Raw genomic sequence first — 12449 nt, 5'->3', positions numbered from 1 at the left:
ATATTATGATTCGATTGCATCCTGGTGAACATCTTCCTTTTGCTTCTGCCTTTTAAATAAACTTAATGGACTCACTAAAATGGCGTATCGTACAGGGACAATACGAGCACAAGTCGAGAGAGTGAACATCAGCTCTCAGTAACAGCTTGTGGCCCCTTCCAATCACTAACGCCCCCCCCATCTACTGTATTAACAAAACTTTTAAGTGTTCATGTAATTCTGATGCACAGAAACATGTTTTGAGTAAAACGAGAAGCCCCAGCCTCGTCCCGTGCGTTAGCCAGGCCCTCCGGGTCCCCCCGTGTTCAGGCTCATTTGGAAGGACCTGCGGGAGGCAGGCACGGTGTGCCGCCACCAAGGCGCCGCTGCTGCCCAGACGCGTACCCGCAACGGCTAGGCTGGGACGATGGCGGCCCCACGACTCGGGTCTCCTCCGAATCCGCCGCGCGCCCTTCCAGCGCACGGACACTCCAGAGGGCTCCGCAGCCCTGGGTAACCGCGGATCCCCACCGCCCACGATCTACTTGCCCCCTTTGGCCGGAACCTAGAGGGCGGAGGCTCCCATTGGCCGAAAGCTCGAAGAACGAAGGCTTTCATTGGTCGGGCGTTGAGGCGCTCTGTACAGCCTTCTGGGAGTTGTAGTCTCAGCGTCGCCGGCGCAGCCGCCATTGTTCGGCTGGCGGCGAGTCGACTGGTCTCTGTGGCGTTAGTGGCCCTTGGGTTTAGGGTCGCCTGGGGCGTCTGTCCTCAACCTGTCGGTCCAGGATGGACACCGAGGAAGAAGCGGCAGCATTGACTATGGCTAAGGGGCCGCCGGCGGAACGGCTTCAGGTAACAACAGTAACAACGCTGGCAGCGGGCCCCAGGCCAAGCGTCTCCCGCAAATTGACCCTTTCACCCTCTCAGCGCACGGTGAACGGAGCACCGCGTTGTCCGCCTTTACACACGACTGAGCTGAGGCGCCAGTGGGGCCGCACGGACGGGCCCGGCTGGTGAGGGTGGAGTGGGGGTCCGTTCCTGGGCCTTCGGGTCTCCGAGTGCGCATGCTCCGCGTGCCGAGGCCACCTTGTCTCGGAGGGGCTGAGCGTCCTTCCCGAGGACGCGCTGGCCGCTCCCGCCCGTACCCTTCCCCTGCCCCGACGGCCACCGTGCTGACGGGCGACAGGGAGGGCATCAGCCGAGCTCCAGGATGGCAGGTATTATCAAATAGAGGTGCTTTAATGCGTGGAGCGAATAGACACCCACCGGGAGCCGCGCTCTGCGAAGCCCCTGCCGTGGGGGCGGGGCACAACCTCTGGGTGTAATGACAAGTGGCCACGCCTCGCGTCAGTGGGGCGGGAGCGACTACCAGCGGCCCCTTTCCGCCCGTCCGCGGGGCCGATGGGGAACTGCAGTATCTGGGGGTCAGTCACTGCGAGTCACTTTAGGAAGGCGGCTGATTCAAAGCTCCAGCAGTTGTAAACAAAGTGGCCGCTGCCTGTGTTCTCCATAAAGTGCTGTCTGCACGTGGCAAGAACCAAAAATAATTCAGAACTCCTGAAGCTCCACATCAATGCAATTTTGTTTCTTATTTCTGTTTTGTTTTTTATTATGGGGGTTTGCATTACTTCAAATTTGATATGCAAAATGAGGCTATTGATAGTCTTAGATTTGCATGTTTTCTTTCACACGCTTAAATGTGTGCTGTTGAGATGCAACCACACTTTAGTTTGCTTTTGCTATGGATTGTGTGTGTGTGTGTGTGTGTGTTGGGTGGGATGAGGTAGGAAGTGAGCAGTGTCAAAAAAAAAAAACAGCTGGGTAGTAGTTAAAGCAGTAAAAACAGGTTTTATTCAGGGACTGTTGCAACAGGGGGAAGAGACATCAGTATAGAACTGGGCTCAATTCTGAATAGGACAAGGAAAAGTGGGGATTTATAGGGTGGTTGTGGGGGTGATTCTTGCTAAACTGACCTGAGGGAATTCTTGCTACAGCAGGCCAAGTGATCAGATACTACCTGGAGCATTGTGTGGGATGAGAACTTTGAAAAAATGCAGAGAGTGATCAGATATTGAGGGTGGGGATTCTGGCTAACCCCCCCCTTTTTTTTCCTTTCATTTTTTTTCCCAAGGGGACAAGTGGCATTGACAGGAAATTTAATAAAACTGGGTGATGCAAAAATGAACACAGAAGCCCAAAGGTCGAGGCCTAGCTGAGAAGACGATTCAGAGGAGCCAGACTAAACCTTGGTTGAAAAGAGAGTCTTTGTCAGCAGTAAGAGAGGCTTAAGAGCATGTGTGTTAACTGTTGCTGTGTAACAACCCAAAACTAGTTGACCTAAAACAACAGTAAATACTGTCTCAGTTTCGATGGTAGGAATCCTTGAGTGGCTTAACTGGTGGTTCTGACCAGGGCTTGTGAGGTGACAGTTACGATGTTGGCTTGGACTGGTGTCAGGTGACTCGTGACTGGGGCTGGAGGATGCGTCCCCAGGATGGCCCCCTCACATGGCTGTTGGCAGGAGTTTCTTCCCCTGTGGGCCTCTCCGTGGAGCTGCTTGGCCGTCCTCACAACAACCTGCGTCTTCCCTCAGAGTGAGTGACCCAGGAGAGGGCAAGGTGGACACCACAATACCTTTTGTGATCCGGGTCAGAGTTCACACTCGTCATTTCCACAGTATCCCACTAGCTGCACAAATCAAACTGCTCAGTGTAGGAGGGACTACACAAGACCTGGGCATCACTGGGGGCCATCTTGGAGGAGGCCACCGTTGGAGGGCTTTCAGTGCCAGCAGATTAGCTTCCTGTGGCTGCTGTGACAAGATTACCACATTTGGTGACTTAATATATGTCTACTCTTCCAGCTGTGGAGATCAGAAGTCTGAAATCGGTTTCACGGGATGAAATCAAGCTGTGGGCAGAGCCCCCCTTCTGGTAGATTCCTCGCCTTTTCTGGCTATCAGAGCTGTAGACCTTGCATTCTTTGGCTCATGTCCAGCAGCGTCTTGGCATCAGTCGTCACACTGCCTTGTGCCTTCTGTAGGTAGATCTTCCTCTGTCTTCCCTTTAGGAGAACATTTGTGGTGGCACTTTGGACCCACCTGGAAAATCCAGGATAATCTTCCCATCTTAAAATCCCTAGTCACATCCTCAAAAAGGTCCTTTTTGCTATTTATGGTAACATCCACAGGTTCTAGGAATTAGGACAAGGATGTCTTTGGAGGTCATTATTCAGCCAAACAGCCAGGCTGAAAGGGTTCGTCATGTATCCAAAGGTGAGGAGGAGCCATTCAGATGTTTTAAGTAGGAATGAAATGGCTTTGAGGACAACCATTCAGGGGTCTGGTGGTAGGGGTAGGAAAAATACTGAGTGCTAAGGCACTGGGAAGAGGGTGTGGCCAGCTGCCAGTGTGGCCGAGTCAGCTGTCGGAGAGTATGCGGAGGAGAGGGGTCTGACATGCCCATCCCTCCAAGCCCCAACCATTTGGAGCAGAGGAGGGCTGCAGGGGTCTGAGGCGGAGCAGCAGAGAGGGTACGAAACAGCAAGGAGCGGGCCCCTGCCAGAACTAGTGGGGATGAAGAAGGACTCACGTGATGCCACTGAGAGGTCTGGTGACCTGGACAGACATGACTCGGTGGACCTGGCGCCTGGGCTGTCACTAGCAACCCATGCAGAGTGGTTATAGCAGGTAGGGGCAGGAGGCACAGAGAGCCTGTCTCAGGGTTAGAGTACTTTTTTTTTTTCCTTTTATTTTTTTCCCAAGGGGACAAGTGACATGGCTTGTCAGTGCCCGAGCCAGGATCAGAGGGCAGAGAGGTTTGCAACTCCTGCAGCTTAAGGAGACCAGGTTGCACTCTTCCAAGACAAGAGCAGATGTCCTGGGGAGCAGAAACCAAGGGACAGGAGTGAGAAATGCCACGATGGCAAAACCCCTCCCAGTGGCAGTTGGGAGCTGCCTCGGCTAGAGGATTTTTTGAGTGAAGTGATGATACAGGGACAAAGCAGAGACCTCTGATTGTGACCGAAAGGTTCTTTTTGTGTCTGCACAATTTTTGCCAGAGCCACATGCCACCCATACTATAATTTCTGTATTATTTTTAAATCTACTTGTGGTGTTGTTAAAAGAAAACTTTTTAATTGAGTATTTGGTATGTGGTTTTGATTAGCATTTCCTTGGTGGCTAATAATGTTGAGCATATTTTCATGCACTTATTCACTATTTTTACCTTTTTTTCTTTTATCTTTGAAGAATACCTGTTTAGACCCTTTGCCCATTTTAATTGGTTTGCCTTTATTATTGAGTTCAAAGAGTTCTTTATAGCTTCTGTATACAGGTCTCTTATCAGTTACCTGATCTGCAATTATCTCCCATTATGTAGATGTCTTTCCCATTTCTTGGTAGTGTGATTTGGAGCACAGAATTTTTAATTTTATTAAGCCAATTTATTTTTTCTTTTGATGTCATATCTAAGAATGCTTTGCCATATTTCAAGGTTATGAAAATTTCTCTCTCTGTTTTCTGGTAAGATTTGAATAGTTTTAGCTCTTACATTTATGTCTTTCATCCATTTTGAGTTATACTTTGTATATGGTGTGAGGTGGGGGACCAACTTTATTCTTTTGCACGTGGCTAGCCTGTTGTGTTGTACGAAGGGTTTTACAGCGTCTTGTTCCTCATCACTGCCCCCACAAAGTGACACTTTATAGACAAGGAAACGGGGCAGAAGTGGGTACCTGTACTGTGCCTCTCAAGGAGGAAGTGGCAGAGTCAAGACTCTGATCCAGAAATGTCTAGCTTTCGACCATGGCCACAGCCAGCCCACAGAAGAGTTTCATTTGTGGGACACATTTTAGAGACATTTCATCAACTTATAATTATTTAACTTTTAATTAAACTTAACTTTATTTTTAAATTGCACTTGAAAATATGACCTAATTTTCAGCTTCTCACCAGAGATAGGTAGTTCTGACCACATCCAGTCTGCATTTCCCTGCACTCAGTTGGCTCTGAGTCCTGGATGCCCCTCAGACAGGCACGTATCGCCTATGATCTGCAGCGGCCCCTTGCGTGCGTTGAGTGCCCTGGTAAGCTTTGGCTCTTACATTGGCCCACTTCAGTTACCTGTGCGCCTGCCCAGGCCCTGAAGGCAGGGAGATTTCTGACTCCAACTGTACACTCCTTTTTTCAAGGAGGAGGATAAGCCTTGCTTTGAATCTGAGGATTGATTAGTGCATCAATTAGCTGTTGCTGCATAACAAACTATCCCAAAACTGGTGGCTTAGAACAGTAACCGTTTCTTTAGGTCTGCAGGGCCGCAGTTGGTCTGTGTCGGCACCCTCAGCTCTCTGAGGTCAGTTGTAGGTCAGCTGTAGCTGGCTTCGGCCTTGCCTGGATACTTTCGTTTGTCCTCACTGCTACAACCCCCACTGACCTGCACAGCCTAGGAGGTGCCCAGTGTGGCCTGACTCACATCACTCAGAACGTGCGCTTTCTCAGGACACTGGCCTGCTGGTTGTCTTCCCCATTCCTCCTCCTCTTCCCAGACTACCTAACTGAGAGTGTGTGTGGTGTTTCAGGAGCCGGTGACCTTCCGGGACGTGGCTGTGGACTTCACCCAGGAGGAGTGGGGGCATCTGGGCCCTGCCCAGAGGATCCTATACCGTGATGTGATGCTGGAGACCTTTGGGCACCTGTTGTCTGTGGGTAAGGCCCCATTTCCAAGCTGCCACTCAGATTCCTGCAGCGACCTGTGAATGGGTTATAGGCCATAGGCCTCTGGTATGAGGACTTATCTTTGGGCTGGGGGTCAGGGGCCTTGCATTCCCATCCGTGGGGAACACACTGCGGGGAGGGGTGTGTGGAAGGCGTCTGTCCCAGTGCAGAGACTCCACTTTGTCGTGAGGTGTCCCTGTGTCCTGACAGTCAGGAGTCGGGGACTGGAGCCTGAGCTGCTGCTCTCCCTCCAGACCAGACCCCCACATCCTGTGTCTTTCCGTGTTTCTAGGGCCTGAGCTTCCCAAACCTGAAGTCATTTCCCAGCTGGAGCAAGAGGCCGAGCTATGGGTGGTGGACAGAGGACTTGTCCAGGGCTCTTGTCCAGGTGAGAACCCTCCAAAAGGGAATCCCTAGTGAGAGCAGCCCAGGAGATGACTGCAGATGGTCTGTGTGGAAAGGGTGGTGTATTGGGGTCCTCAAGACCAACCACAGATCCAGTGATCACAGCGAAAGGGTGAAGGGAAAAGGTGGATGGGGTGAAGCCCGGAGAGAGCCGAGCACAGGCCCCCAGAGCCCCTCCGGTGGGGTCTCACTGGACATTCTTAGTTGCCCAGCAGTGAGTTGTGACAACATGTGAGCTACCAGAGAAGCTTATTAGAGGCTCAGTGCTGGGTTTTTAATGGGGGCTGGTTATGTTGGCACCCTTTGCCTGGACCTGACTAAGATTCCAGACACCTAGGAGAAAGCAGGTGTTCACCCTGAACCCTATTGTTGGCACAGTAAGGGAACGGCGAGCCACTTTTATAAGTTAGGATGGTGGGAACCTTCCAGAAATCCAAGTTCCCACGTCCAGCCAGGGGCCAACCTTGAAAGCTGGCCCATCTAAGGACGGCAGCCTCAGGCCTGCCCTGTCAGCTTTTCCCTGCACAGCTGGTCGGGTGCTGCCCTCCAGACGCTTGCCTGGGGTGCGCCCCTCGCTCCTTGTCCTCCTCGACTTGTGCCCCTCATTCTCTGGGCCCAGAGACCGTCCACCGCTCTCCTCCCCAGGGGCCAGCATCCCTCCTCCGCCTCCCTCCCTTGCTTCCTTCCCCCCAACCCTCCCAGCGGGCCCTCCCACAGGACCATTTTTGCATGTGAACTTGCCCTTCATCATCTCCATTTCATTCCTGCACGTCTGTGAACCAGTTCTCCACACCCTTCTTCTCTTAGCAGCAAGGATTGTGTTTGGCTGTAAATACCTAAAAACGGCTACAGCAGCTCAAAGAAGAACACAAAGTGGGAACCCAGAGGCATTCCACTGCCAAAGGCTGATGGTTCTGATTCTTCCTGCCTTTCCTAAGGACTGTGGTGTGGCTGCAGCAGCTCTGGCCATCACATCTGTGGTCCAGGCAGGGAGAGGGAAGTGGGAAAAATGGTACCATCACATTAGTCCCCTTTTATTAGAACTCTGGACGTCATCCACTGACATTTCTTTAGGCAGGACCAGGTCACATCCCCCAGCCCTTGGCCCTGCTACTAGGGGTGCTGGAAAGGGGGCCCTACATTGTCCTAATTTACTTAGGCCAGCCCCATTGGGCTAGGGGTCGGGGCTTCACTTCCTTGCGGCTGATGCATGGGTACTCTGACATGCTGCAAGAGGTGGCCTGTGGTCACAGGATACACAGCCAGCAGTACCTGCTGCAGTTCAACCTCCCAGAGCTTTCTGATCTGCGGGGAATCACATGAACCTCCGTAATGGGGCATGGGCCACTCCCATGGGGTGGGGGTGAATCTGCAATGGACACAAGCTGTGGAGGCAGTGGAGCCTGAAGTGTCCTGTACTTCTGACATCCTCCAGCCCCAAGAGCTCGTGTATATCCCCTGGGCCCTGAGCTCGCTACCGGGCTTCCACAGTCCTAAGCGTGCCACACATTTCATTCATTTAAATAATACAGTTTGGGGTATATTCACAGATGTGCATCCATAGCCACTGTCTAGTTCCAGAACATTTTTATCCCCCTAAAAGACACCTGCTAGCAACGCTGTGATTTGTTTCTACTCACAGAACACTTGCAGCACCAAATGCGTGGGTTTTTTCCATACCAACATCCAGTTCTCCTGCTCTCCAGGCATTAGTTGGATATGTAGTGATTGAGTCTAGTTCTGATGCTGTCTGCCTGGAGTTAGCACAGACCCCAGTGCTAACTAGGACTCAGTCCCACAAGACTACCTCCACTCCAGAGTCCAGTTGCATTCAAGGCCTCCCATACTTAATGACCGACTGGCTCTAAATTGGGGATCCATTACACCCTCTTCAGGTTGAGCAGTTTGCTATAACAGCAGCTCATAAACCTCAGGGACTCACCCTCTTACGTTTAGCAGTTTATTTATAAATAATGTCATAAAGGTACACGTGAACCACCAGTTGCCAGGGCTGGGGTCTGCTGCCTGTGGAGGTGAAGCAAAGGACCAAGGAATCTGGGCAGCCCCTAGAAGCTGGGAACGGTGAGGGAACGGGTCCCCTGCTAGAGCCTCCAGAGGGAGTGAGGGCCCGCCCACACCTTGGCCTGAGGGCTTCTCTCTCCCAGAGCTGTAGAGAGGGAGTGCGCGTTTTAATGTGCTGACTTCACAGCAAGTTGTTAGAGCAGCCATAGGAAACTACCACATCTTCGTTTCACTGTACGTCCGGGAAAGGCCTGTGCCTGCCTGGGTGCGAAGCTTGTTCTGGAGGATCCCAGCCCGGGGGCTGGTCCTCCTAAAGACGTCCTGAAGACGTGAGGGCTCCTCCACTTTGGTATCTGGCCTCTCAAACTTAGGTTTTCTGAACCTGAACTCCTCACCTCTGCTCACAGCCTGCTGCTTCCATGCTTTGTTCCCTGTCAGCCTCCCCAGTCCCTGAGGGCAGGGCTTTTTATCTTTTGGGGTCACTGCTTTATCCCCAGCATCTAGGACCAGGTAGTAAATATTTTAGGCTTTGTGGGCCATGTGCTATTGCTGCTAATAACAAATTACCACAAACCTAGCAGGTTAAAACAACACACATTTATTGCGTCACAGTTCTCAGTCAAACCTGACTGGTTTATCTGCTCTGGGTCTCACAGGCCAAAATTGGCCAGGCAGAGGGGCTTAGGAAGAATCTGAATCCAGGCTTGGACAGATTGTTGGCAGTATTCAGTTCTGCACAGTTGTAGGATTGAGGTTCCTGTTTTCTTACGAACTGTCAGCTAAGAGTGGTTCTCAACTTTGAGAGACACCTGCACAGCTATCATCTCCCTTCCACTTCCTGCTGCTTTTAAAGGCTCAGGGTTACTTTGGGCCCACCCTGAAAGCCCAGCATCATCTTCCTATATTAAGGCTTAAGGTCAGCTATTGAGTGACCTCCACGTCACCTACAAAGTCCCTTCATAGGAATGCCTAGGTGAGTGTCTGGTTCAGTAGCCCAGGGCAGCTTTCAAAATCTGCCTTTCTGTTATACATTCTCCTATTGTATAGACTTCTTTTTTTTCCCTGTAGACCTTTAAAAACACGAAATCCATTTGTTTGGGGGCTGTAGTTTGCCAGCCCCTGATCTAGGCCAGTTCCTGGGCCCAGGGGAGGTGCTCAGGGTGTTTTTGTTCAATGAATGAAAGGGTGAATTTGTGTTTGTGGACGAGGCACTTGGTGTCGACATAAGCAGAATTGGGATTTGCCTGGAAGTAGGGCAAGTAGTAAGGACGTAGGCCCAGTGTGCTGGGGACTTGTCGCCCTCTCCGTGTTTTTTCCCCTATATCTCTCTTTGATTTTCTTTCAGTGTGGGAGTCTGGACCTGAAGGCCAAGTGTCACCCAAGGAGGGCCTTCCTGAGGAGATGCCATCCGTTGTCATGGAAAAGGAAGGCTTCCTGAGAGATGCTCCCTGTCCCACCACACTCAAGGAAGATTGGGAGTGTGAGGGCCACGTAAAGGTGCCAGAGAAGAACCAGGATGATTTGAGGCAATTGGAATTTAGCCTCGAGGAAGCACCAGTTCAAGATAGAAGCTACCAAAGTCTCAGTCTTGGGGAAAACTATGTCCTGAGTTCAAACCTGCATCCACTTCCAGAAATTTCTAGGAAAGAGTATTTCTGTACTGACTCACAGGTTACCAGCTCAGAACATAACTCAAGCTTAGTCAGTCAGCAGTCAGGCTCTGCAGGAATGGAGCCATGTGACAGCAGTGACTATAGCAAAGCATCCAGTCAGGCTGTGTCAGTTACGGAATTTACACAAAGCCAAGCACAGGATAAACCCTACAAGTGTGTGGACTGCGGGAAGTCGTTTAACCATAATGCGCACCTCACAGTGCATAAGAGGATCCACACAGGAGAGAGACCTTATATGTGCAAAGAGTGTGGGAAAGCCTTTAGCCAGAACTCTTCCCTGGTTCAACACGAGCGAATCCACACGGGAGACAAGCCCTATAAATGTGCCGAGTGTGGGAAGTCTTTCTGCCATAGCACCCACCTCACTGTCCATCGAAGAATCCACACTGGAGAGAAACCCTATGAGTGTCAGGACTGCGGGAGGGCCTTCAACCAGAATTCATCCCTGGGACGGCACAAGCGGACGCACACTGGTGAGAAGCCATACACCTGCAGTGTGTGTGGGAAATCCTTCTCGCGGACCACGTGCCTGTTCCTGCATCTGAGGACTCATACTGAGGAGAGGCCCTACGAGTGTAACCACTGTGGGAAGGGCTTCAGGCACAGCTCCTCCCTGGCACAGCATCAACGAAAGCATGCCGGGGAGAAACCCTACGAGTGCCGCCAGAGGCTCATCTTCGGACAGACGCAAGCCCTGACCAAGCAGGAGTGGGCGGGAGCCCTGGACTGTGACCCAGCTTTGAATCCAGAGGAGAGGGCTCACCGGAGTGACAGGCCCTTTAAGTGTAGCCATTGTGGGAAGTGTTTCAGTCAGAGCTCACACCTCATCCGACACCAGGTGACTCACACCAGAGAGGAGCCCCGTGGACGGAGCAGACGGCGGCGCGAGCAGCCCCGTGGCCGGAGCTCGCACGTGGGCCGACACCAGCAGACACACTCGGGCGAGAACCCTGGGGGCGGGACGAAGGCAGCACAGCCTGCGAGCAGGACACTTGCCTTGTTTGACATCCATGAGATCATTCAAGAGAAGAACCCAGTGCGTGTCATCGGGGTGGAGGAGCCTCCTGTGGACTCTTCTGTGCTGTTTGACATCAGAGAATCCTCATAAGAGAATCAACTCTACAGAGGACTTTGGAACCCCAGGCACAAAAATGTGGTAAGTCCACATAGTGCACTTACAGAAAGGGGGCTGGGGGTACAAATGCCAAGGTGACCTCTGATTTCCTGAGAAACGGTGCTTCCCAAACACCTAACATTGATGGTCCCCAGATCCGTTGAGCCCAATGCCCTCTTTAACCACAGGTATTTTGTATTGTTCCTTCTGTTATGCTGAAATGAACTCACGGGTTACGTGACCTACGCACACGTGAATGTCAAAAAATAGATATATGGCCCCGTTTTGTATACGATGATTAAAATGAAAAGAGTTCATGACAGAGTAATGTTTCTGGCTTGGTCTGGTATCCATGTGACTGGTGGGCCATTACACCCAGAAACCTAAGGCATTACCTGTTGTTTGATGTCTGGTGCAGGGGTGATGGTGTTGGCCGTGGATATATTGTGAGGGCCGTTCCTGTATGGGATATGATTTTCCAGAGTGGTGACTCTTAAGGAAGTTTTGAACAACACAAAATACCGTTGCATTTCTGGAAAGTTTGTGTAAAATTCTAAGCATGCAGGAATTAATTTGTGTTTATATGTGAAGTGGACTTAGAATTCTGAAGGACCTTTAAAGGATATGGACAGGTTGTTACACACATACATACCTGCTCTCCAGGGGCCAGTTCTGCTCTTCACAGTCATTAGAGATGCTTGGTCCCCACCCATGTTAGCCACACTCATGCCCAAATTAGGACAAGCCCCCTTGAAATTCCACAACCTTCCTTGGGAGTGTCACAGCTCCTATAGACAACCATTGCCTCTACAGTTCTAAATAGCCAGTGTTGCTATAAGCTGGAGGTTCTCAATCGGTGGTTTTGGCCACCATGAAACATTTGGTGATGTCTGGAGACATTTTTGGTTGTCATGACTTGCAGAAAGGAGGGGTGCTGCTGGCATCTAGTGGGTAGAGGCCAGAAATAACAAACATACTGCAATGCCCATGATAGTCTCCTCGTCAAAGAAGCATCTGGCCCTAAACATGCTGTGATAGAGAAACCGTGCCTAGCGCTCCAGCCACTTTTGTCCAAATTCTGTATATTGATCTGATCAGGCCTATATTAACAATCTTATACTTCTGATTTTAACAATGTTATCATTAGTTTATACGCAATGTGTTTTTCAGTAATTTTTTTTTCAGATTTGTAGCATTTATAATTGTCATGAAGAAAGGAAGAGAATCTGCTTTTTTTTCTGAGTTGTCTAAATGTTAGCATTTTATTGTGGACATGGTAAAACATGGTTAATAAATTTCACTGGTACTCTATCTGTGACAGGATAATTTTCACATTAGTCCCAGAAATCACGTTATTTTACTAATTTTAGTGAATTTATCTTTCCGTATATATGTATCTATATTCAGAAAAATGAGGACTTTCTAAATATATATGAAACCATGTCGGTCCATGGGGGCAAAACCATTTTCATAATCGTATCAGTGCATCGTTTGCCTCTTCACCACGTTGATGTGCGCACCGAGGGCACAAAAGCAGTGGTGG

The 12449-nt window shown here is 50.6% G+C and overlaps 1 protein-coding gene across 1 annotated transcript; it reads left to right on the top strand.

The window, feature by feature from the left end:
• The first annotated feature begins 642 nt into the window (after positions 1 to 642).
• Positions 643 to 12238, top strand: ZNF8 (zinc finger protein 8). Its single transcript, XM_036900631.2, has 4 exons — positions 643 to 831; positions 5557 to 5683; positions 5985 to 6080; positions 9465 to 12238. Exons 1-4 carry the CDS (start codon positions 766 to 768, stop codon positions 10898 to 10900), a joined length of 1725 nt encoding a protein of 574 aa, XP_036756526.1. The 5' UTR covers positions 643 to 765; the 3' UTR covers positions 10901 to 12238.
• Positions 12239 to 12449: the final 211 nt, after the last annotated feature.

This window comes from Manis pentadactyla (genome assembly GCF_030020395.1).
Source record: "Manis pentadactyla isolate mManPen7 chromosome 15 unlocalized genomic scaffold, mManPen7.hap1 SUPER_15_unloc_1, whole genome shotgun sequence".
In the NCBI taxonomy this organism is placed as follows: Eukaryota; Metazoa; Chordata; class Mammalia; order Pholidota; family Manidae; genus Manis; species Manis pentadactyla.
This window is presented reverse-complemented; position numbering and strand designations above follow the sequence as displayed.

Bases quoted from the DNA above. Each gene is read 5' to 3' on its own strand.
- ZNF8 (XM_036900631.2), top strand. From the start codon at position 766: ATGGACACCGAGGAAGAAGCGGCAGCATTGACTATGGCTAAGGGGCCG. The intron at 5,684-5,984 runs GTAAGGCCCCAT...CCGTGTTTCTAG, and splicing joins TGGGCACCTGTTGTCTGTGG to GGCCTGAGCTTCCCAAACCT. The intron at 6,081-9,464 runs GTGAGAACCCTC...ATTTTCTTTCAG, and splicing joins TGTCCAGGGCTCTTGTCCAG to TGTGGGAGTCTGGACCTGAA.